Source organism: Capricornis sumatraensis, chromosome 4 (genome assembly GCF_032405125.1).
Source record: "Capricornis sumatraensis isolate serow.1 chromosome 4, serow.2, whole genome shotgun sequence".
NCBI classification, from domain to species: domain Eukaryota; kingdom Metazoa; phylum Chordata; class Mammalia; order Artiodactyla; family Bovidae; genus Capricornis; species Capricornis sumatraensis.
In genome coordinates this window covers 80,236,364-80,260,819 of record NC_091072.1, presented here as the reverse complement: position 1 = coordinate 80,260,819, position 24,456 = coordinate 80,236,364, and the positions used below count along the sequence as shown (strand labels likewise).

The window sequence follows — 24,456 nt, the reverse complement described above, 5'->3', positions numbered from 1 at the left end:
CAATGCACAGGACAGCCTCCACAATAAAGAATTATCAAGGCCAGAAGGTCAGTAGTACCAAGTTTGAGAAATCCTGGTTAAACTAACACCACTGTGATACATGGGGATATATGCCACACAGGCTCAAGAATTCATCTTTCTAGAGAGGGATAAATTAATTAAAGGCTCAAAAATAATAACATGTTTTTTAAAAAGCCATCGTTAGAAAGATGTCAATACATAAAGAACTAGTATAAGAATAATCTTTTTCTAATTTGAATGTAAATGAGAATCACCTGGGAAGCGTGTAAAAATGAAGATTTTTGAGATTCAACCCAAGATAAAGGCTGCAACAAGGAATCTGTATTTTAAACAAGCTCTTTGGGTGAATTTGATACAGCTTGAATCTCTAAACTCAGCCCTCTAAGAAACTAAATTGAGGAAGTAAAATTGCATACTGATGAAAATAAACAGTCTGTGAACACTAAAATTTTCCTCCAGTTGAACATATGGGTAAAGAACACTGGATAGTTACCAAATTATTAAAATTTATCATATGAACTTTATGCCTTAAACCAGGGCTTTTCAAATTTTCATATGAACAGGAATCAACTGGAGACTTGTTAACATGCAGATTTGATTCAGTAGGTCTGAGATGCAGTGTGAGATTCTGCATTTTTAACCAGCTCCCATGTGATGGTCTATAGTGTTGGTCCTTGGACCAGCATCTTGAATAATAAGGTCTTAAAAAACAACTGCCAGAGAAGAAAACAAGATGGTGGAGTAGGTGGACATGGAGTATATCTCTCTCCATGGATACATCAGGAACACGCCTTCATACACAGAAGTACAAGCAGTACACCAGCTTAGAGCAGACAGGAGTACCTGACTAGCAGAAAAGAATATATAGAACCAGGCAAAACTTGGTAGGATGAAGAAACTAGGGGGAAAAAACAGGTGTGTTAGCAGGACTGGACCTGCCCTCAGCGGGTGGGGAACTGAAGCTGGGGTACTATCCCCACATCGGGGCAACAGTTTGAGTCAGACTGATAGTGAAACAGCTGATCTGTGGCAGTCTAAATGGAATGAGAATCAGACAGTCCTTGCCACAGCCATACATACCCTGGACAGGGATGCAGGTCCTCTGGAAGCACAGAAGCTGGAAGCTGGAAGCTGGAGTTTAGGGACTGTGGAGCAATCCCAGGGCAAGGGCTGCTATTGATGGAGGTGAGACAGATGAAGGGGATGTGGGAGAGGAGACTGTGGTGGCAAATGCCTGTGGAGGAAAGCTGAGGAGCCATGCAAGCAAGGCATTACTGCTGAGTCGCGCGTAGGGCGCGAAGCCATCACCATAGCCTCCCTCAACCCACACGCCAGCATCGGCAGCTGAACAATAGAGAGACTGGCCCATCAAACACCTGATGCACTGAACTACAGAGCAGGATGCCATCCAGTGGGGCCCATCTACATGCCTGACACAAAAACAACAGAGAAGGACCCGAGGCAAGGGAGTCCTCTAACTGCCTGAATGGGTGGAGCTACAGAGAAAGACTGGCCCAAGAAGCCTTCTCATCACCAGCTACAAGGTGCTAGAAAAAAGACTCTGATAGGGCCATAACTCCTGCAGTGGAGGCAGTCTGGGTCCTGGCATACTTGGTGCTGCCAGGGTCCCCGCAAGCCAAGCAGCTGTACCACCTTCATGCTCAGCTCTCACTGGGGCACAGCTGCCACAGGCAAAAATAAAAGTCTTGTTTCTATGCACACAGGGTTGCTCCAGTCATGTCCAACTCTGCAACCCTGCAGACTGTGGCCTGCCAGGTTTCTCCAGGCAAGAATACTGGAGCATATTGGCCAATACTGGTTGACATACTCTTCTAGAGCACTATATCTCCTGCTTCTCTAGCCACCAACTCCCCTGAGTACCTGCTGCTGCCAGAACCCCTGCAACCCAAGAAGCTGCACCACCTCTCAATCTGGCCTTCACAGGGGCAAACCCAAGTCCTCCAGGGCAGCCTCAGGAGCAAACCCCAGTGGACGATCCACATACAGAGGTGGAAATAAAACCACAATTGAAACCCAGGGGCAGTGTGGCTAAAGAAGATGACCCAAAACCTTCCCACCAGCTGTACAAGCTGCAGATTAAATCCACACAATCAACTAGGTAGACTTTGTGTCTATGGACACTAAAGGACACTGAAAGCTCCCACAAAAGAAAACACACTAGTTCTGAAGGCTATGGACATCGGAAGCAAATACACACAGGAGTAGGACCAGATTAAAATCTGAGCTTCCCCCACAGCAGGTCCAGAGACCAGCACAGTGTTGGAGGGCATCCTAGGGAGGTGAGATGGACTCCCAGCAAGGGAAAGATAAGCTTTTGAGCCTTTTTTCCCCTCTTTTCTTAATTTTAATTTTTTAAACATTATTATTTTTTCTACATCTATTCATTTGTTTGCATTTCCTACTGTTCTTTTCCCCTTGCAGTTAATCTTTACTGTATATAAATCTTCTTCATCTACCTCTGTTTAACTTTGCATATCCTTTCTGTCTTTTCTTTCTTTCTTTTCCTCTCAACAAATTTCTAAGTTTCGTTTTCACTGCTTTAATCACCACTTGGCACCTTGCTTCAGTTTTGTTTTCCAGTTTGTGCTTTAGTTAGTTTTGTTCTTAACTGGTAAATATAATTTTTGATTTCCTTTATTTGCTTGGTCAATCTACTGCACTTTATTTTTGTTGGACTGTTTTGACTTTGTTTATGGGTGAATATGTATATGTGTATATTCCATTATTATTTGGCTGATTTTGTAACTGCCATTTGCCTGGGGTTCCTCTTTAGATTCTCACTTTGGGGTATTTGTTTTAATCTCACTTAATGCCATAACAAACCACTTGTGGAATCTTCTTTACTGACCAGAGATCAAGCCCTGAGCCTTTGAAGTGGGAGCACTGACTCCAAGACCCTGACTACCAGAGAACTAATGCTAGGGAGTATCAAATAGTGAGAACTCATACAAAGGAAATTGCTTGAGTACAAGACCCAGCATCACACAACCAGCAGTAGCACCCTGTGCAGGACACCTCATCTAAACAACAAACAAAACAAAAAAACAAACCCAATCATCAGCAGACAGGATTACCACCTCACTCGGCCTTGCCCATCAGAGGAAAAACAAACAAAAAATACTCAGCACAAATCTCTCCCCATATGAAGCTTACACAAACCACTGGACCAGCCTTAGGAAGGCAGAAACCAAAAGGAAGAAAGAATTCAACCTTGAAGACTGGGAAAAGGCGACCTCAAGCACAGTAAGTTAAAAAAAATAATAATGAAAAGGGAGAGAAATACTACACAAATGGAGGAACAAACTAGAAATAGAAGTCCAAGTAAATGAAGAAATAGGCAAACTACCTGAAAAGAAATTCAGAATAATGATAGTAAAGATGATCAAAAACCTTGAAAACAAATGGAGAAAATGCAAGAATCAATTAACAAAGAACTATAAGAATTAACAAATACACATACAGAGACAAACAATACAATTACTGAAATTAAAAATACTCTGGAAGGAATCAATAGCAGAATATCTGAAGCAGAAGAACGAATCAGTGACCTGGAATATAGAATGATGGAAATAACTTCTGAAGAGCAGAATAAAGTAAAAAGAATGAAAAAAACTGAGGATTGTCTCAGAGACTTCTAGGACAATATCAAACACACCAACATTCAAATTATAAGAATTCCAAAAGATGAAAAGAAAAAGAAAGAGTATGAGAAAATTTTTGAAAAGATTATAGTTGAAAATTTCCCCAACATGGAAAAGGAAATAGTCAATCAAATCCAAGAGGCACAAAGAGTCTCATGCAGGATAAACCCAAGGAGAAACAAACCAAGGCACATACTAATCAAACTAACAAAGACTAAATACAAAGAAAGAATATTAAAAGCAGCAAGGGAAAAGCAACAAGTAACAAAGAAGGGGAACCCCATATGCTTAACAGTTGATCTTTCAGCAGAAACTCTCTAGAAGCAAATGCAGGATACATTTAAAGTACTGAAAGGGAAAAATCTACAACCAAAATTACTGTACCTGGCAAAGATCTGACTAAAAATTGATGGAGAAATAAAAAGCTTTTCAGACAAGCGAGAGTTAAGAGAATTCAGTACCATCAATCATCTTTACAACTAATGTTAAAAGCACTTAATATAAAGAAGAAAGGAAGGCAGAAAAGAAGGAAGGAGGAAAGGAAGGGAGAGAAGAAGTAGGAAAGACAGAGTAACAGAGGGAGGGAGGGAGTGGTAAGGCAGGAAGGAATTAAACAGTTCTCCCAGTGTCTTCTGGTGTGGATTATTAGTTTCTCTAATGCCAACAAGCTGCTTTTCAGATGGACTAAGATTTTTTTTCCTGTTCAGAAACTTTCAATTTTTAAAGCCAGTTAACTGCTTTATTTTTTTTAATAAATTAATTTATTTTAATTGGAGGTTAATTACTTTATAATATTGTATTGGTTTTGCCATACATCAACATGAATCCACCACAGGTATACACGTGCTCCCCATCCTGAACCCCCCTCCCTCCTCCCTCCCTGTACCATCCCTCTGGGTCATCTCAGTGCACCAGCCCCAAGCATCCAGTATCATACATTGAACCTGGACTGGCAATTCATTTCATATATGATATTATACATGTTTCAATGCCATTCTCCCAAATCATTCCACCCTCTCCCTCTCCCACAGAGTCCGAAAGACTGTTCTATACATCTGTGTCTCTTTTGCTGTCTCGCATACAGGGTCATCATTACCATCTTTCTAAATTCCATATATATGCATTAGTATACTGTATTGGTGTTTTTCTTTCTGGCTTACTTCATTCTGTATAATAGGCTCCACTTTCATCCACCTCATTATAACTGATTCAAATGTATTCTTTTTAATGGCTGAGTAATATTCCATTGTGTATATGTACCACAGCTTTCTTATCCATTCATCTGCTGATGGACATCTAGGGTGCTTCCATGTCCTGGCTATTATAAACAGTGCTGCGATGAACATTGGGGTACACGTGTCTCTTTCAATTCTGGTTTCCTCCGTGTGTATGCCCAGCAGTGGGATTAAAAAAAGGACTTTCTGCAGAAAATATCTTTATGGTATTCTTACCCATAAAAATAACAATTAGATTAGGTATCTAATAAGTAATTCAAAAGTAGTAAAAGTTTAAAAGCACCGAATTTGAAGATAGCTGACATGAATTTGGACCCTAGGCTTACTGTTTGCTATCTAAATAACTGTTTTCTATCTAAATAACTCATTTTATTTCCAAGATCTTCAGTTTTCTCAATCACAAAACAAGAGATTATAATAATCCCTGCATCATAGGACTGCTAGATGAAATAAATTGTTGTATATGGAAAGCTTTCTAAACGTTTCTAAACAACAATATGGTTATTAGTTGTTCTTTTTGTTTTTTATATTTTTCCTACTGACAAATAATATAGGAAGAAAAAAGAAGACAACAGAGAAAAGATAGGGAAATTGCATGTTTTCATTTAAGATTTATGCTCACATTACTTTGTACATGGGCTACAGTTCACTGAAATGCATAAATAAAAATAAAATGGAAAAGTTAGAGTGAATTAAAAAGATGGAAATAGGGTGAGAGGAGACAATGTTTCTTTTGATGTGACAGGTTAAAAAAAAAAAACAGGTATTTGAACTGGATATCTAATTATAATAGTTTATGTTTGAGGTGTGCCATGACTGGCACATAGCAAATGCTAACCAAATGTTTATTAAGATTCTAATCTTCATGTTCATTTAAATCAAGTGGAATTTATTTAAGCAACTTCTGCATGCCAAACATTTGATGTTCAAGTCCATTGGTTTGAAAATTATATCTAGTATTCAAATCATAGGTGAAAACAGAGGATTCAGTAAAAGCAATGGTAGATATGGGAAATTTTCTGAGATTTGTGGTCCTTCAAGTATGCATGCCATTCCTTTCCTTGCACTACTCAAAATAATTCTTAAAGGAAAATACATAACAATTTAAAACAACTGAATCAATTCTAGCTATAAAAAGCCTACAAGACAATTAGACTTTCTTATATTGTTAATAAGTTCAATACTTTTCTTGAATAATTCTTTAGTGATAAAGTAGCCTAAAGGTGGGGCTTCCCAGGTGGCGCTAGTGGTAAAGAACCACCTGCCAATGCAGGAAAGCATAAGAGATGTGGGTTTGATCCCTGAATCAGGAAGATCCGCTGGAGAACATGGTAACCCATTCCAGAATTCTCGTCTGGACAATCCCACAGACAGAAGAGCCTGGCAGGCTACAGTCTGTAGGGTCTCAAAGAGTTGGACACTACTGAAGGAACTTTGCATGTATGCTGCCTTTTAAAGGTGCCCGTCTGTTCAGCATATCTAGGTATTTCAAACCACCAATAAACAAATATTTCTTAAACTCTAAATTGCTGGCTCTATTTAGAAGTTTTAGAGAATTCAAGAAAAATAAACAGTCTGTGATCACAAAACACAGATGGTAGAAATATATACAAATGCACATGTATGAATGAATGATGTATGAACGAATGATGTATGAATCCCTTGACAATTAACATGGCATATAATAAAGTATATTACAGCTGGATAACTGGATATAAATCAGTTAAGAACAAGGTATTAATTTCTTCAGTCAGATAAAATAAAAAATAAATTGAGAAATTAAATCCATGTGCACATAATTCATCCGAAGAAAAAATAAAAATTAAGCAAACAGTGGAAACAGTGTCAGACTTTATTTTTTTTGGCTCCAAAATCACTGCAGATGGTGACTGCAGCCATGAAATTAAAAGACGCTTACTCCTTGGAAGAAAAGTTATGACCAATCTAGACATATTCAAAAGCAGAAACATTACTTTGCCAAACAAAGGTCCTTCTAGTCAAGGCTATGGTTTTTCCAGTGGTCATGTATGGATGTGAGAGTTGGACTGTGAAGAAGGCTGAGCGCCGAAGAATTGATGGTTTTGAGCTGTGGTGTTGGAGAAGACACCTGAGAGTCCCTTGGACTGCAAGGAGATCCAACCAGTCCATTCTGAAGGAGATCAGCCCTGAGGTTTCTTTGGAAGGAATGATGCTAAAGCTGAAACTCCAGTACTTTGGCCACCTCATGCGAAGAGTTGACTCATTGGAAAATACTTTGATGCTGAGAGGGATTGGGGGCAGGAGGAAAAGGGAACAACAGAGGATGAGATGGCTGCATGGCATCACCGACTCGATGGACATGGGTTTGAGTGAACTCCGGGAGTTGGTGATGGACAGGGAGGCCTGGCGTGCTGCGATTCATGGGGTCGCAAGGAGTCAGACACAACGGAGCGACTGAACTGACTGACTGAACTGACTGATTGGCTGAAGCACTCTAGAACAATTAAATTAGACCAAAAAGAAACAGGTGTGTCTGTCACATTGTATTAGTTTTCTAGGGCTAGTATAATAAAGCATCACAAACAGGTAGCTTAAGTGGCAGAGATTTATTGTCTCATGATTTTATAGCCCAACATTCCAAAATCAAGATTTCAGAGGTCTGGTTCTTTCTTAGGGCTGAGAAGGACAATTTGCTTCATGCTCCTCACCTTGCTTCTGGTACTTTTCTGGAATTTTTGGTGCTGCTTGTCTTGTAGGTGCATCAACCAATGTCTGCCTGTATGTTTATATGACAGTATTCCTGTGTGTCCATGCCAAAATTTCTTCACTTTATAAGGACAATAGCCAAATTGTCCAGTATGACTTCATCTAAACTAGTCATTTGCAACGGCCCTATGTCCAAATAAATTCCCATCCTGAGGTACTACAGGTTAGGACTTTAACATAGGAATTTTTGAGAGGCACAAGTCAACCCATAACACAGATAAAACAACATGAGCAAAGAAAAAGATGAAAATAGTGGAAGTGACTTGCTATGGATTAATGGATAAAAAGCTATGTAGGACCAGGCAACAGAAAGCTTGGATATCTTGGCAAAGGAGTTAGGGCTTGATGTGTTGAGCAACAAGAAGGCACATGGGCTCTCAAGTAGAAGAAATGGGTTTTGTAAGCCTTAATGGTCCTGGTTGGGTAGGAGAGAGAGACACTAGAGAGAGAATGACTAAATAGAAGGTAACATGAATTAAAAAAAAATTATATCTGGCATCAGCAGTCAGAATGAAAGAGATAAGATGAATATGAGAAAAACTGGCCCATTAGCAAGGGGTTATTCTTTTAGAGGGTTCAGATTTTCTATATTTTCATCAATTTGAAGAAATATTTCACAAGCTTCCATTCATTAATATGACATCAATTGCCAATTTTGGTAAATATGTGTGATATGCAGCCATATACATGACTCATCTATGCAGAAGTGTTTTCCTGTTCCTAGCATAATGCCAAAAGCTTGGATAGAAACAATACCAGCAAATGTAAGAGGTATGGTAAACAAAAATAAGCTGCTTCATCATAATGCACTACTGGGCTGACCAAGCTGTAATCCCTGGCAGTAATTATGCACTGAAGAGAGAAACTTACCAAATAAATGACTTCTGAAGACAATATCTAAAATTGAATGTCAAGATGGTCCTAAAGTAGTACTTAATAATATAATGTCAAGAGAAAGTATAGTCAAACATCAAAAGTTCCCACAAATTTCAGTTTAAAGTGAAAACAGGTAGCAAAGAATCATTCTGAAAAACACAATGTCCAACATAATTTTGGCAAATCTATAGATTATATGTACTGACAAGAGACAAAATGAAGAGGAAAGTACTAAAAAAAGTCGGTAACACTCTACAAGGAATGAAGGACACTGAATGGATGAAGATGGATAAAGAATTTTTAAAAGAGAAATATGATAAACATATGGTTCATAAGAAACATAAAATACGGCAATATGCTCTCAGGTATTTTAGATCTTTAATATATAAAAGATGGACAAGCCATCTAGTCATAAAATCTTAATTCAAGCCATGTTTATATATATCTAAGGAATTTCAAAACTCTCAAAAACAAGAAGCTTCCCTGGCAGCTCAGGTGGCAGAGTCTGTCTATAATGCACGAAACTGGAGTTCAATTCCTGGGTCAGGAAGTAACCCTAGAGAAGAGTAGACTACCCAATCCAGTATTCTTGGGCTTCCCTGGTGGCTCAGATGGTAAAGAATCCACCTGCAATATGGGAGACCTGGATTCAATCCCTGCGTTGGGAAGATCCCCTGAAGGAGGGCGTGGCAACCCACTCCAGTATTCTTGCTTGGAGAATCCCCATGGACAGAGGAGCCTGGTGGGCTGTAGTCCACAAAGAGTCAAACATGACTGAGAAGCTAAGCACAGCACATCATCTGCATGGCTGAGACACTGGGGGTCGGGGTAGACAGTACAGAAAAGGAAAAAACAGGGTGGGAAAGAAACACCCTTCCTTAGCCCCACTGCCCCTTAAACTATTGCTCTCTCTTTCTTCTTTCTTTCATAAGCAAACATCTGGAATATGTTCTCTTCCTTCATCATATCCATTTTTTCCCATTATGCAATATTGACATACTCTAAACTGGCTTTTTTCATCACCATTGCACCAAAATCTCCATGGCTGATTCATAGGGTTGCAAAGAGTCGGACACGACTAAGCGACTGAACTGAACTGAACTGAACTGAACTGATGTCTTCAGGAGCATCCATAAAGTTCAGCACCAAGGACGGTGTTCAGTCTTCATCCTTCTTCATCCATCTTCATCCATCTTCATCCTTCATCCATCTTCAATCTCTCAGAACATGCTGCTTTATTGAAATACTCTCTTTACCTTGGTTTCTGTGACACCACCTCTTCTTCTCTCCCTCATCTTCAGCCATGAAAATTTTCTGTCTCCATTACCAAATCTTCTTTATAAAATGCTCAAATACTGGGTTTTTTTCAAAACTCTCTAGGTAATTTCTACCATTTCCTCAACTACCATTTATATGCCAAAAAATTCCAAATACTATGTATAATTTAACTTTCTCTGAACTCCGCACTGAATCATAATTCAACTGGTAGTCTCCTGTCCCTCAGGCACAATAACCTGACATGATGATTCTTCTACCAAACACTTGCCTATTTTAAGGCCAGAAAATTGAGTAGCAACCTTGAAACCTCTCTACTCATTATTTACTATCACCAATTAATTAACAGGACTGGCTTTATCTCACAAACACTCAAATACACCCATATCTCCATCTCTGTTTTTACTGCAAGCCACGGCTGTCTTCCATCCACTGGTTTCCCACATCCAGTCTTACCCTCATTCAGCCTGAAGCAGAAGTAATTATCTAAAACACCACTGTGACCAGGGCATTCCTCTGCATAAAACTTTTCCTTGACTCTCTCTTGTTCTTAGCAGAAAACCTGTAGTCTACTGTGCTCTTCAAGGGTCTGCTTCCCATTATTAACCTCATCAGGCCTCTTCCTGTTCTCTGCCTTCCTTCATTTATTACAAAGTACTCCTTTTTACCTTAAGGCCTTTAGCCATGGTGATTACCCCTCTTTCCCACTTACTTATGTCCATAGCTGATTTTTACTTAGTCTTCACACACCAGAGAAAAGCTTTTATTCAAGCATGACCACCCACCCAGATCAGAAACCCTGTTAATTTATTTTTCTTTCAGGCCACTTGCCACATATATAATTAAATGCTGTTTGGTGCAGTGATCTTCACTGCCTGAGAGAATATCAGTCAGGTGTTCCTTATTTACTGCTTTACCTCTAGGCTAGACTGGGACAAAATAAGTATTCAATAAATATTTGTCAAATGAATAAATGAATAAATTTTTACAGTGATATATTAACCCTGATCAAGAAAAATATAGCAAGAATAAATAATCTCAATTAGTTATATTATTAAAACAGTACCACAGTTCAGTTGCTCAGATTAAGCAAATAAAATTTATTTTACTTAAAACTTGTCACATGTTTATTTGTGTGGCAACTCTAATTTCTTAGAGAACAAGGATTCTATAAGACCAGCTGATAGATAACAGGCACAGCTGCATAAAAAATGTTAAAAGCTATTTCTAGTGAGTTAAAATATCCTTAATGGGATACCCCTGGCTCCACAGGCAGTGATAATGGGAGGAAGCCCACCCAGCAGGAGGAACCAGTCCGAAGATCCCCAGCTTCTGCATTCCAGCCATGCCAGAACTCACCCTTGTCCAACAGTGGCAAGCAGCCTTGGCATAGGGCAGGAACTAGCAGCTGACTGGGCAGGGGGCTAGCTTTGCCTAAGAGTGTGCCAACAGTTGTTGCTTGCTCACAACAAAATGCCCAAGGCAATCCACATAGGAGTGCACTCCTAGAACAAAACTGGCCTACCTAATATTTAGAAATAAACACAGAGAATTAGGCAAAATAAGGAAACAGCTGAATATATTCCAAAGGAACAAGACAAAACCCCAGAAGAATTATATGAAGTGGAGACAACTGTCTACCCAGAAAGAGTTCAAGGTAATGATTATAAAGATGATCAATGAACTCAGGAGAAGAATGGATGAACACAGTTAAAAGGTTAGTAAAGAGCTAGAGAATATGAAGAGGAACTAAACAAAGCTGAAGAGTACAATAACTGAAATAAAAAATACATTAGAATCTAGGGATATACAGTATATTAGATGATGCAGAGGAATAGATCAATGAACCGGAAGACAGAGTAGAGGAAATTACACAAACTGAAGAGAAAGAATTTTTTTAAAACTGAGGATAGTTTAAGAGAATTCTAGGACAACATCAAGTGTACTAACATTTGCATTTTAGGGGTTATGGAGTCCCAAACAAGATAAACTCAAAGAGATCCACAAAAAGACACTTCATAAATACAATGGCAAAAGTTACAGATAAAGAGAGAAACTTAACAGCAATAAGCTACTAGTTACAAATAAAGGAACTTCCATAAGAGCATGTGCTGACTTTCCAGCAGAAATTTTGCAGGCCACAAGGGAATGGCACAATACTTTCCAACTGATAAGGGAAGACATCTACAACCGAGAATACTCTACTTAGCAAGGCTATCAAGCAAAAGCTAAAATGCTTCACCACCACCAAATTGGTTTTACAAGAAATGTTAAAGAGACTACCCTAAGCAGAAAAAATTACACAACTAGAAATACATTAATTATTTTTAAAAAGTCTCTTTAATAAAGGCAAATATATAATAAAGGCAGTATATCACCACTGATAAATTTAATATAAAGGTTAAAAGACAAAAATAGTAAAACAATCTATAGCCACTAAAGTATTTAAGGGACAGACAAAATAAAAAGATGGAAAATGTAATGTCAAAAAACAGGGTGCAAAGAGTAAAAATGAAGGGTTCTTCAAATGTGTTCATGCTTAAGAGATCAACCTAAAATAATATATATACATACATATATACTGTTATATTTAAATCTCATGAAAACCGCAAATCAAAAATCTATAATAGATAGACACATTCAAAAAGAAAGAATCCAAAGATAGTCATCAAATCACAAGGTAAAAGGGCAAAAATAGAACAATAAAGAACAAGAAAAATAGCTGGAAAACAATTTTTAAAATGTCAATAAGTATATACTCATTAAAAATAACATTAAATGCAAATGACCTAAGTGCTCCAATCAAAAGTCATAGAGTATAAAATGTATAAAAAAGTAAGACTCGTATATATGAATGCCTATAAGACTCACTTCAGATTTAAAGTCACACACAGACTGAAAGTGAAGGGATAGAAAAGTATTCTATGCAAACAAAAACACAAAGCTGGGGTAGCAGTATTTGATAAGGCAAAATAGACTTTAAACCAAAGACTATAACAACAAACAAGAAGGAAAGCACTTAATGTCCACATGCTGCTGCTGCTGTTGCTAAGCGACCCCATAGACAGCAGCCCACCAGGCTCCCCCGTCCTTGGGACCCTCCAAGCAAGAACACTGGAGTGGGTTGCCATTTCCTTCTCCAATGCATGAAACTGAAAAGTGAAAGTGAAATCGCTCAGTTGTGTCCGACTCCTTGTGACCCCCTAGACTGCAGCCTACCAGGCTTCTCCGTCCATGGGATTTTCAAGGCTAGAGTATTGGAGTGGGTTGCCATTGCCTTCTCTGTAATGTCCACATAGTAGGCCACTAAACAAATTTCAGATTAAATTTAAGAAGACTAAAACCATATCAAGCAACTTTTCCAACCAAAGGGTCTGAGATTAGAAATCAACAAGAAAAAAACTGGAAAATATACAAGCTCATGAAGGTGAGAAAAAAAAATTAAAACAAAGAAAAAAAAATGCCTAGAGACAAATAAAAGTAGAAATACAACAGTTCAAAATCTATGGACCCAGCAAGAGCAGCTCTAAGAGAGAAGTTTATAGCAATACAAGCTTACCCCAGGAAATAAGAAAAATCTCAAATAAACAACCTAACCTTATACCTAAAGGAACTAGAGAAAGAACAAACCAAAGCACAAAACAGGCACTAGATCAATGGAACAAAAGAGAAAGCCCAGAAATAAAACCATACTTATATGGTCAATTTATCTATGAATAAGGAGGCAAGAATATAGAAAAAGGAAAGATAGCCTCCTCAATACATGTTGCTGGGAAAATTGGACAGCTACATGTTGAAGAATCAAACCAGGCAACAGTAAATCCCCTACATATGAACCTTCAAGTTACAAGCTTTCAAAGATGCAAATGTGCATTCACTTGTCCAATCATGTTGTTAGTTCATGTGTTTGGTGTACATTGGCACATCCATGCATCCTCTATAGCTGGTTGTGCCTTTGTGTACTTTACAATACTGCATAAAATACAGTAGTACAATATTTTTATTACAATCCAAGGACATCCAGGAGCAAGCATGAAACAGCAGTGATGTAGCTGGTACTGCTAAGAAGCACCCAGTGATAACAACGGAAACAGAAGTGAAAATAATTGAGAGAGTAGTGTGACAAGAGGAAGAAGAAGCAACTGAAGAAAGAAAGAGACCCATGATGCAGGAAATGGCAAGGAGATTTTCTTTATTCGAGGAGACACTGTTAGTTTTTGAGGCACAGGGCCAGATGTAGGAAAGTACATGAAGATGGGGAGGGAGGTGGGAGGGGGGTTCAGGATGGGGAACACATGTACACCTGTGGCAGATTCATGTTGATGTATGGCAAAACCAATACAATATTATAAAGTAATTAGCCTCCAATTAAAATAAAATTAGCCTCCAATAAAAATTTATATATATAAAAAAAGAAAAGTACATAAAGGCTGGAGCAGCCATTCATGATGCAATCCAATGGTACTTATGACCAGAGAAAAAGAGCTACTACCTAGACATCACTGGATCATTTATTCGAGAGGACAGATAAAACTGAATCCAGCAAGGAACCAGAGCCTGTGCCAGCAATGTCAGGCATGAGTGAAGTTGCAGCTTGCCCTCTGTCTCCTATTGCCGATGATCCTTCAGCTCTACCATCTCCCACCTCCTCTCCCTTCTCCACTCATTAACTCCTCTTTCCTGTTCACTCGATACCAGTCCCTGTATGCCAGCTGTTGTACTGTACTTTTCAGGGTACTGTACTGTGAGGTTAAAGATGTTGTCTTTATTTTTTGTATTTGTATTTTTATGTATTGTTTGTGTGAAAAGTATCATAAACCTATTACAGTACAGTACTATACAGCCAATTGTGTTAGTTGGGTACCTAGGCTAACTATGTTGGAATTATAAACAAATTTGACTTATAAACATGCTCTTGAAATGAAACTTGTCCATATGTAAGGAACTTATTGTACTTTGTCATACCATATGCCAAATAAACTCAAAATGGGTTGAAGATTTAAATGAAATACCTGAAACCATAAAATTCCCAGAAGAAAATATAGACAGTACACTCTGTGACATTAGTCTTCAAAATTTTTTGGATCTATCTCCTTATGTAAGAGAAAGAAAAGCAAAAACAGAAATGGGAATAGGAAATGAAAAAAAATAGAAATGGGAGTGCATCAAGCTAAAAAGATTTTGCAGAGCAAAGGAAACAATCAACAAAACAAAGAGCCTACTTAGTGGGAAAAGATAGTTGCAAATAACATATCTAATGAGGGGCTAATATCCAAAACATATAAAAACTCATAACAACATCAAGAAAACTAATAACCTTATTAAAAATGGGCAAAAGATTGGAATATATATTTTTCTAACAAAGACATACAGATGACCAAGACACACATGAAAAGACGTTCAGTGTCACTAGTCATCAGGGAAATGCAAGTCAAAGCAACAATGAGATACCATGTTATCCCTGTTAAAATGGCTATCATCAAGAAGACAAAATATAGTGTTGGTGAGGGTGTGGATAAAAGGGAATAGTGTGGGCACTATTGGTGAAAATCAAAATTGGTAAAGTTAATATGGATGACAGTATGGAGATTCCTCAAAAAATTAAAAACAGAACTACCATAAAATCCAGTGATTCTACTTTTGGGTTTTTCTTCAAAGAAAACAAAAACACTAATTATATAAGATACATATACTCCTATGTTCACTGTACATTATTCAAAATAGCCAAGATACAGAAGCATTCTAAGTGCCCATCAACAGATAAAAGGATATAGAAAATGTGGTATATATATATATATATATATATATATATATATATATATATATATATATATATATGTATATAAATATTGTGGTATATATATATATACACAATGGAGTATCACTCTGCCATAAAAAAGATGAGATTTTCCGTTTCTGAGAAGATTAATGGATCAAAAGAGTATTATGCTAATTGAAATAAATCAGACAAAGAAACAGAACTCCTATATGATTTCACTTATATAGCAAATCTAAAAAAAGAAAACAAATGAACAAATATAGCCAAACAGAAACAAACTCACATATACAGAGAATGAGTAGGTGTCAGAAAGGAAGCATGTTGGTGGATGAGTGAAATAGATGAGGGATATTTAGAGGTACAAACCTCCAGTTATAAAATAAATAAGTTTTGGGATATAATGTACAACATAGGTAATATAGTCAATAATGTCATAATAACTTTGTGTTGTGACAGATGGTAACTAGATTTATGATGGTGATCATTTTATAATGTATCAAAACATCAAATTACTATGTTGTACATCTGAAACTAACAGAAATTTTAAGTAAATTATATTTCAATAAAAAAATCCTTAGCAACAACAAAGTGCAAAGAAAATCAAATTTGATCAGAATACTAAGGAACCTGTTAACATGAATAACAAAAGCTATACTAGAAATATTCATGTATAAAAAATTCAAGATTCTTATAATAAACTAACAAGTTTTCCCATCATTTTCTTAACTTGTGAAGATTACTTCCTTAAATGAAAAATGAATAATGTGAGGAAGTTTACAAACCATTTTTCAGTACGATCCATTCAGAATGGAAAAGAGCTGCCATTTTGTGCTACAGATAAACATGTAGATAACAGTGATATAGTCTTTACAATTAAATTTTTAATAGCTTGTATTGATAAATAATTTAACAAAAATTTCTGGCTTCTTCCCTTGAGTTCTTTCCTGTCTCAGTAAATGGCAACATCATCCATTTGTTGCTCAAAATCCTTGGCTCCCATTCATCACTCTTTAATTCTCCTCCATAGCAAACTATCTGCAAGTATTGTTGGCTCTACCTCTAAAACATATATGAATATACTCCTTTTTATCTCTCTTGTGCTAAGTCACTCAGTCATGTCTGACTCTGTGGGCCCATGGACTGTAGCCCACCAGGCTCCTCTGTCCATGAGGATTCTCCAGGCAAGAATATGGAGTGGGTTGCCATGCCCTCCTCCAAATTATCTTCCCATCCCAGAGACTGAACCCAGGTCTCCCACATTGCAGGTGGATTCTTTACCAACTGAGCCCCTACGGAAGCTTAAAAATTTTTTGGCTGCACCTCACAGCATGTGAGATCTTAGTTTCTCAACCAGGTATTAAACCTGTGCCTCCTGCGGTGGAAGCATGGAATCTTAACCACTGTGGTTAATTTAGGCAACTTAGCTTAGACTTCTACAGAGCCTTCCAACTAGTCTTCCTGTTTACACTTCTGTTCTTTTAAGTACATCTAACCCCACAGTCCATCTAACGCATTACAGTCAGAGCTATCTTTTTTGATACAAGTCTGTGCATATCACTTCTCTCCTAGATGAATCTAAAATACTTACAAGCATCCTTACATTACCTGGCCCCTACTTAATTCTCCAATTGCATCTTAATTGACTCATCTGTTTCATCACATTATCCTGCTTTCTGTTTCTAGAACATCTAAGCTATTACCACTTATGGTCTACTTACTATTCCTTCTAGTTGGAATGCCCTGTTTCAGATCTTTCTGTGTTATTTCCTTATCCTCAAATCTCAAGTCAACTGGCAATCCCCTGCCAACCCCAGACCCAAAGGCTTTCCTTGACCATCTCATCTAAATTAGTCCCCAATCAATTTCTATCACATCATCCTGTTTAACTTTCTTCCTATTGCTTATTACTATATTAAATTACCTTTCTCTACTTCTAAGTTACCTACTTATTCTCTGTCTTCTCCCTCAAATATAAGCTCCTAAGCACAGAAAACTTAGCAGTCTTATTCATCATTTATCTTATCAGTCTTATTCACTGTTTTCTAGGCACCCAGAGACTAGAAAACTGCTTGGTACACAGTAGGTGCTCACTAATTATTTATTAGAAGAGTAAATACACTTAATGACAACAAAAAAGAAGCAGCTCAAAACATAAATAATTATAAGATTAAGAAAAAAGAGGTACCATATGAGTTTATATCATGTGATTTCATATTACACATATTAACAATATAAGTGGAATGCATTATATATCAGAGGTCTCAAATATTAATGAAAAACACATTACTAAGTACATTTAAATTCATTTTTAATATTAAAAACTTTCAAAATTAGGAATTTTACATGAATCTGCATATGAATGGGGAAGGGAAACTACATATGTCTTTGTGCTTTGGCAAAAATGGAATGGTCTCTTTAGGTCTGAATTAGAAGCATTTAAAGGAATATGCTAGCGGGAATGGTCAATTTAAAAAGTGAATAAATCAAGGAAGAGAAAAATCTATTGAAAACTAACAGAAACAACAGAAATTGAACTCATTGGAAAAGACCCTGATGCTGGGAAAGATTGATGGCAGAAGGCAATGACAAAGGATGAGATGGTTGGGTGACATCACCAACTCAATGGACGTGAATTTGAGCAAACTCCAGGAGACTAAGGACAGGGAAGCCTAGCAAGCTGCAGTCACAAAAAGTCAAACACAACTTACTGACTGAACAAGGGCCAAAAAATCATTATATAACTAAACATGATCTCTAGGGACTGATGGCACTGATCCTAAACATTTGGAAAGGGTAAGACCAGAGGCTTCCAAGTGCCCAAATACCACCACACTACTTTTCTTACCTGCAAACCCACTAGCTAGTCACACAATTAATGAAATGATTCAAATACGTGCCTTAGGGAAGTTACATATTACTCAGTTCAGTTCAGTCACTCAATCGTGTCCAACTTTTGTGACCCCATGAACCGCAGCACGCCAGGCCTCCCTGTCCATCACCAACTCCTGGAGTCCACCCAAACCCATGTCCACTGAGTTGGTGATGCCATCCAACCATCTCATCCTCTGTCGTCCCCTTCTCCTCCTGCCCTCAATCTTTCCCAACATCAGGGTCTTTTCCAATGAGTTACCTCTTCATATCAGGTGGTCAAAGTATTGGACTTTCAGTTTCAACATCAGTCCTTCCAATGAACACCCAGGACTGATCTCCTTCTACACCTCTTGTAATTCTAGGGTCTTCACGAATAGTCAAAGCTGCAGTATTTGTGGACGCCCAGGCCTTCTCACTGTATTTGGATTCTTTCAATGAGGCAACAAACTACCTGAGATATTCGTCAAGGATTTAAAATAACTAGGAAACTCTTTACTCCATTGGAGCTATATACTAAATATGACAGAGCATGAATACAACCTCTGAGATTACTGACAGTAGCAAAACAAAAATGGTGTGGGCACTTCATCTTCCTGTTAATTGACTGTCTTTGTTATACAACATTGCCTGCAAAAATCTGACTACAATCCTAACCGCAAGCCACAGTAATCATGTCAATATGTGAACTATCTGAATATCTAATTATAAAAAAAGAAGGCAATTTCACAGTGGAAGTATTGTCCTAATTCAAGGAACCTAGCCATATTAACTTATTAGTCTGACATAGCAGAAAGATGAAAAACTTTAATTTGAAAGATAATTATTTTTAGCTGACTAATAAGCTTCAAATTAAATTCACTGCTTTTAATGGGCCTATCAATTTGACAACCTGGGAAATTAATAAATTTTGCATGCAGTAATTCTAGGAAATTTATACAGCCAAGCTATACTTCATTACAAGGCTTACCTTCACAGTAGGCATTGTCTTCTCGAAGAGCCCTAAAACCATCTCGACAGCTACAAACAGCTCTGTCATTCAGATTTCTGCAGACAGAATTCTCCATGCAGTTATGCCTTTCAGAGCAAAAGTCATAACCTACAGGAAAAAAGAAATTACTATGGTAAATGAACTCATAACAAAGCAAAAACATTTGTCTCTTAATATCTTTCTTTTATTTAGAAGCTATATTTTCCTACATGATTATGTTGATATCTTCATCCAATGTTTATAGAACCACATGCTACATGTAATAAAAAGTTTTTTTAGTGTATTTAACTCAATTAAGAGTTAACTGGAGGAGGTCACAATTAACCCCACCTGAACTTACACAAGACTAGGAAAACAGAGTGTTGAAGGGCGCAAACAGAACCTTGTGCACACCAGGACCCAGGAGAAAGAAGCAGTGACCCCACAGAAGACTGACCCAGACTTACCTGTGAGTGTCCAGGAGTCTCCGCATGGGTCAGCAGTGGCATGCTGCAGGATTGGGGGCACTAAGTGCAGCTGTGCCTGCACGGGACCTTTTGAAGGAGGTCACCATTATCTGCATTACCTCCACCATAGTTTGGTCTCAGGTCAAACAACAGCAAGGGAAGAAAGCCCCGCCCATTAACAGAAAATTGAATTAAAGATTTACTGAGCATGACCCTGCCCATCAGAACCAAACCCAGTTAGTCTCTCCCATTAGGAAGTTTTCATAACCCTCTTATCCTTACCCATCAGAGGGCATACAGAATGAAAACCACAATCACAGAAAGCTAATCAACCTGATCACATGAACCACAGACTTGTCTAACTCAACGAAACTATGAGCCAGCCTGTAGGGCCACCCAAGACAGAAAGATCATGGTGGAGAGTTCTGACAAAACATGGTCCACTGGAGAAGGGAACAGCAAACCACTTCAGGATTCTTGCCTTGAGAGCCCCATGAGCAGCATGAAAACGCAAAAAGATAGGACACTGAAAGATGAACTTCCCCAGGCACCCAATATGCTACTGGATATCAGTTCAGTTTTTCAGTCGCTCAGTCGTATCCGACTCTTTGCGACCCCATGAATTGCAGCATGCCAGGCCTCCCTGTCCATCACCAACTCCCGGAGTTCACTCAAACTCACATCCATCGAGTCAGTGATGCCATCCAGCCATCTCATCCTCGGTCGTCCTCTTCTCCTCCTGCCCCCAATCCCTCCCAGCATCAGAGTCTTTTCCAATGAGTCAACTCATCGCATGAGGTGGCCAAAGTACTGGAGTTTCAGCTTTAGCATCATTCTTTCCAAAGAAATCCCAGGGCTGATCTCCTTTAGAATGGACTGGTTGGATCTCCTTGCAGTCCAAGGGACTCTCAAGAGTCTTCTCCAACACCACAGTTCAAAAACATCAATTCTTCGGCACTCAGCTTTCTTCACAGTCCAACTCTCACACCTATACAAGACCCCAGGAAAAACCATAGCCTTGACTAGATGGACCTTTGTTGGCAAAGTAATGTCTCTGCTTTTGAATATGCTATCTAGGTTGGTCATAACTTTCCTTCCAAGGAGTAAGCGTCTTTTAATTTCATGGCTGCAATCACCATCTGCAGTGATTTTTGGAGCCCCCCAAAATAATGTCTGCTACTGTTTCCACTGTTTCCCATCTATTTCCCATAAAGTGATGGGACTGGAGATCAGTGGAGGAATAACTCCAGAAAGAATGAAGAGATAGAGCCAAGGCAAAAACAACACCCAGTTGTGGATGCGACAGGTGATGGAAGTAAAGTCCAATGTGGTAAAGAGCAACAATGCACAGGAATCTGGAATGTTAGGTAAATGAATCAAAGGAAACTGGAAGTGGTCAAATAGGAAATGGTAAGAGTGAACATCAACATTTCAGAATCAGTGAACTAAAATGGACTGGAAAGGGTGAACTTAACTCGGCTGACCATTATATCTACTACTGTGGAGAAGAATCCCTTAGAAGAAATGGAGTAGCCATCATAGACAACAAGAGTCCAAAATGCAGTAATTGGATGCAATCTCAAAAATGACTGAATAATCTCTGTTCATTTCCAAGGCAAACCATTCAATATCACAGTAATCCAAGTCTATACCCCAATCAGTAATGCTGAAGAAGCTGAAGTTGAATGGTTCTATGAAGACCCACAAGACCTCCTAGAACTAACACCCAAAAAAGATGTCCTTTTCATTATAGGGGACTGGAATGCAAAAGTAGGAAGTCAAGAGATACCTGGAGTAACAGGCAAATTTGGCCTTGGAGTACAAAACGAAGCAGGTCAAAGGCTAACAGAGTTTTGTCAAGAGAACGCACTGGTCATAACAAACACCCTTTTCCAACAACCCAAGAGAAGACTCTACACATGGACATCACCAGATGGTCAAGACATTTTAAAATCAGATTGATTATATTCTTTGCAGCAAAGATGGAGAAGCTCTACACAGTCAGCAAAAACAAGACCAGGAGTTGACTGTGGCTCAGATCACAAATTCCTTATTGCCAAATTCAGACTTAAATTGAAGAAAGTAGGGAAAACCACTAGACCACTCAGGTATGACCTAAATCAAATCCCTTACAATTATACAATGGAAGTGACAAATAGATTCAATGGATTAGATCTGATAGAGTGCCTGAAGAACTATGGATGGAGATTCATGACAAGGTACAGGAGGCAGTGATCAAGATCATACCCAAGAAAAAGAAATGCAAAAAGGCAAAAAGTTGTCTGAGGAGCCCTTACAAACAGCTGAGAAAAGAAAACACGTGAAAGGCAAAGGAGAAAAGGAAAGATATACTCATTTGAATGCAGAGTTCCAAAGAATAGCAAGGAGAGATACGAAAGCCTTCCTCAGTGATCAGTGTAAAGAAATGGAGGAAAGTAATAGAATGGGAAAGACTAGAGAAGCAGACAATATAAAGAAGAGGTGGCAAGAATACACAGAAGAAGTATACAAAAAAGATCTTCACAATACAGATAATCACAATGGTGTGATCACTCAGCTACAGCCAGATATCCTGGAATGTGAAGTCAAGTGGGCTATAGGAAGCATCACTGCGAATAAAGGTAGTGGAAGTGATGGAATTCCAGTTGAGCTAATTCAAATCCTAAAAGATGATGCTGTGAAAGTGCTGCAGTCAATATGCCAGCAAATTTGGAAAACTCAATAGTGGCTACAGAACTGGGAAAGGTCAGTCTTGATACCAATCCCAAAGAAAGGTAATGCCAAAGAATGTATAAACTACTGCACAATTGCACTCATCTCACACACTAGTAAAGGAATGCTCAAAATTCTCCAAGCCAGGCTTCAACAGTACATGAACCGTGAACTTCCAGGTGTTCAAGCTGGATTTAGAAAAGGCAGAGGAACCAGAGATCAAATTCCCAACATCTGCTGGATCATCAAAAAAGCAAGAGAGTTCCAGAAAAATATCTATTTCTGCTTTATTGACTATGCCAAGGCCTTTGACTGTGTGGATCACAAGAAACTGGAAAATTTTGAAACCAGAAGGGAATACCAGACCGTCTGACCTGCCTCCTGAGAAATCTGTATGCAGGTCAAGAAGCAACAGTTAGAACTGGACATGCAACAACAGACTGGTTCCAAATAGAAAAGGAGTACATCAAAGTTGTATATTGTCACCCTGCTTATTCACCTTATATGCAGAGTACACCATAAGAAATGCCGGGCTGGCAAAGCACAAGCTGGAATCAAGATTGCCAGGAGAAATGAAAATGACCTCAGATACACAGATGACACCACCCTTTTGGCATAAAGTGAAGAAGAACTCAAAAGTCTCTTGATAAAAGTGAAAGAGGAGAGTGAAAAAGTTGGCTTAAAACTCAACATTCATATATTTAATATCATGGCATCCAACCCCATCACTTCGTGACAAATAGATGGGGAAACAGTGGAAGCAATGGCTGACTTTATTTGGGGGGGCTCCAAAATCACTGCAGATGGTGACTGCAGCCATGAAATTAAAAGACGTTTGCTCCTTTGAAGGAAAGTTATGACCAACCTAGACAGCATATTAAAAAACAGAGTCATTACTTTGCCAGCAAATCTCTGTCTAGTCTAAGTTATGGTTTTTCCAGTAATCATGTATGGATGTGAGAGTTGGACTATAAAGAAAGCTGAGAACCAAAGAATCGATGCCTTTGAACTGTGGTGTTGGAGGAGACTCTTGAGAGTCCCTTGGGCAGCAAGGAGATCGATCCAGTCCATACTAAATATTCTGAATATTCATTGGATGGACTGATGCTGAAGCTGAAGCTCCAATACTTTGGCCACCTGATTCAAAGAACTGACTCCTTAGAAAAGACCCTGATGCTGGGAAAGATTGAAGGCAGGCAGAGAAGGGACAGCAAAGGATGAGATGGTTGGGACAGGGAGACCTTGCATGCTGTGGTCCATGGGTCTCAAAGAGTCAGACACAATTGAGCAACTGAACTGAACTAAACTAAACTGAACTAACTGAAGATAATGTAGTGAGGAAGGAAAGTAATCTGAGAATTAGTGATTGAACATTATCAATAACTATGAGTAACACAGACCAAACCAGATTAGATGTTCACATTGTGTATTTAAGAAATAAAAGCAAAAATAAACAAATGGGATCTAATTAAAATTAAAAGCTTCTGCACAACAAAGGAAAATATAAGCAAGGTGAAAAGACAGCCTTCTGAATGGGAGAAAATAATAGCAAATGAAGCAACTGACAAACAACTAATCTCAAAAATATACAAGCAACTTATGCAGCTCAATTCCAGAAAAATAAACGACCCAATCAAAAAATGGGCCAAAGAACTAAATAGACATTTCTCCAAAGAAGACATACAGATGGCTAACAAACACATGAAAAGATGCTCAACATCACTCATTATCAGAGAAATGCAAATCAAAACCACAATGAGGTACCACTTCACACCAGTCAGAATGGCTGTGATCCAAAAATCTGCAAGCAATAAATGCTGGAGAGGGTGTGGAGAAAAGGGAACCC

At 38.4% G+C, this 24,456-nt stretch overlaps 1 protein-coding gene across 1 annotated transcript in view; it reads right to left on the bottom strand.

Annotated features, from left to right (window-relative positions):
* NELL2 (neural EGFL like 2) overlaps positions 1-24,456 on the bottom strand; it is a 388,326-nt gene that overhangs the window by 189,977 nt on the left and 173,893 nt on the right. The window contains exon 13 of the mRNA XM_068970314.1: positions 19,432-19,560. Coding sequence (XP_068826415.1) covers positions 19,432-19,560 — 129 coding nt within the window. The remainder of the gene's footprint in view (positions 1-19,431; positions 19,561-24,456) is intronic.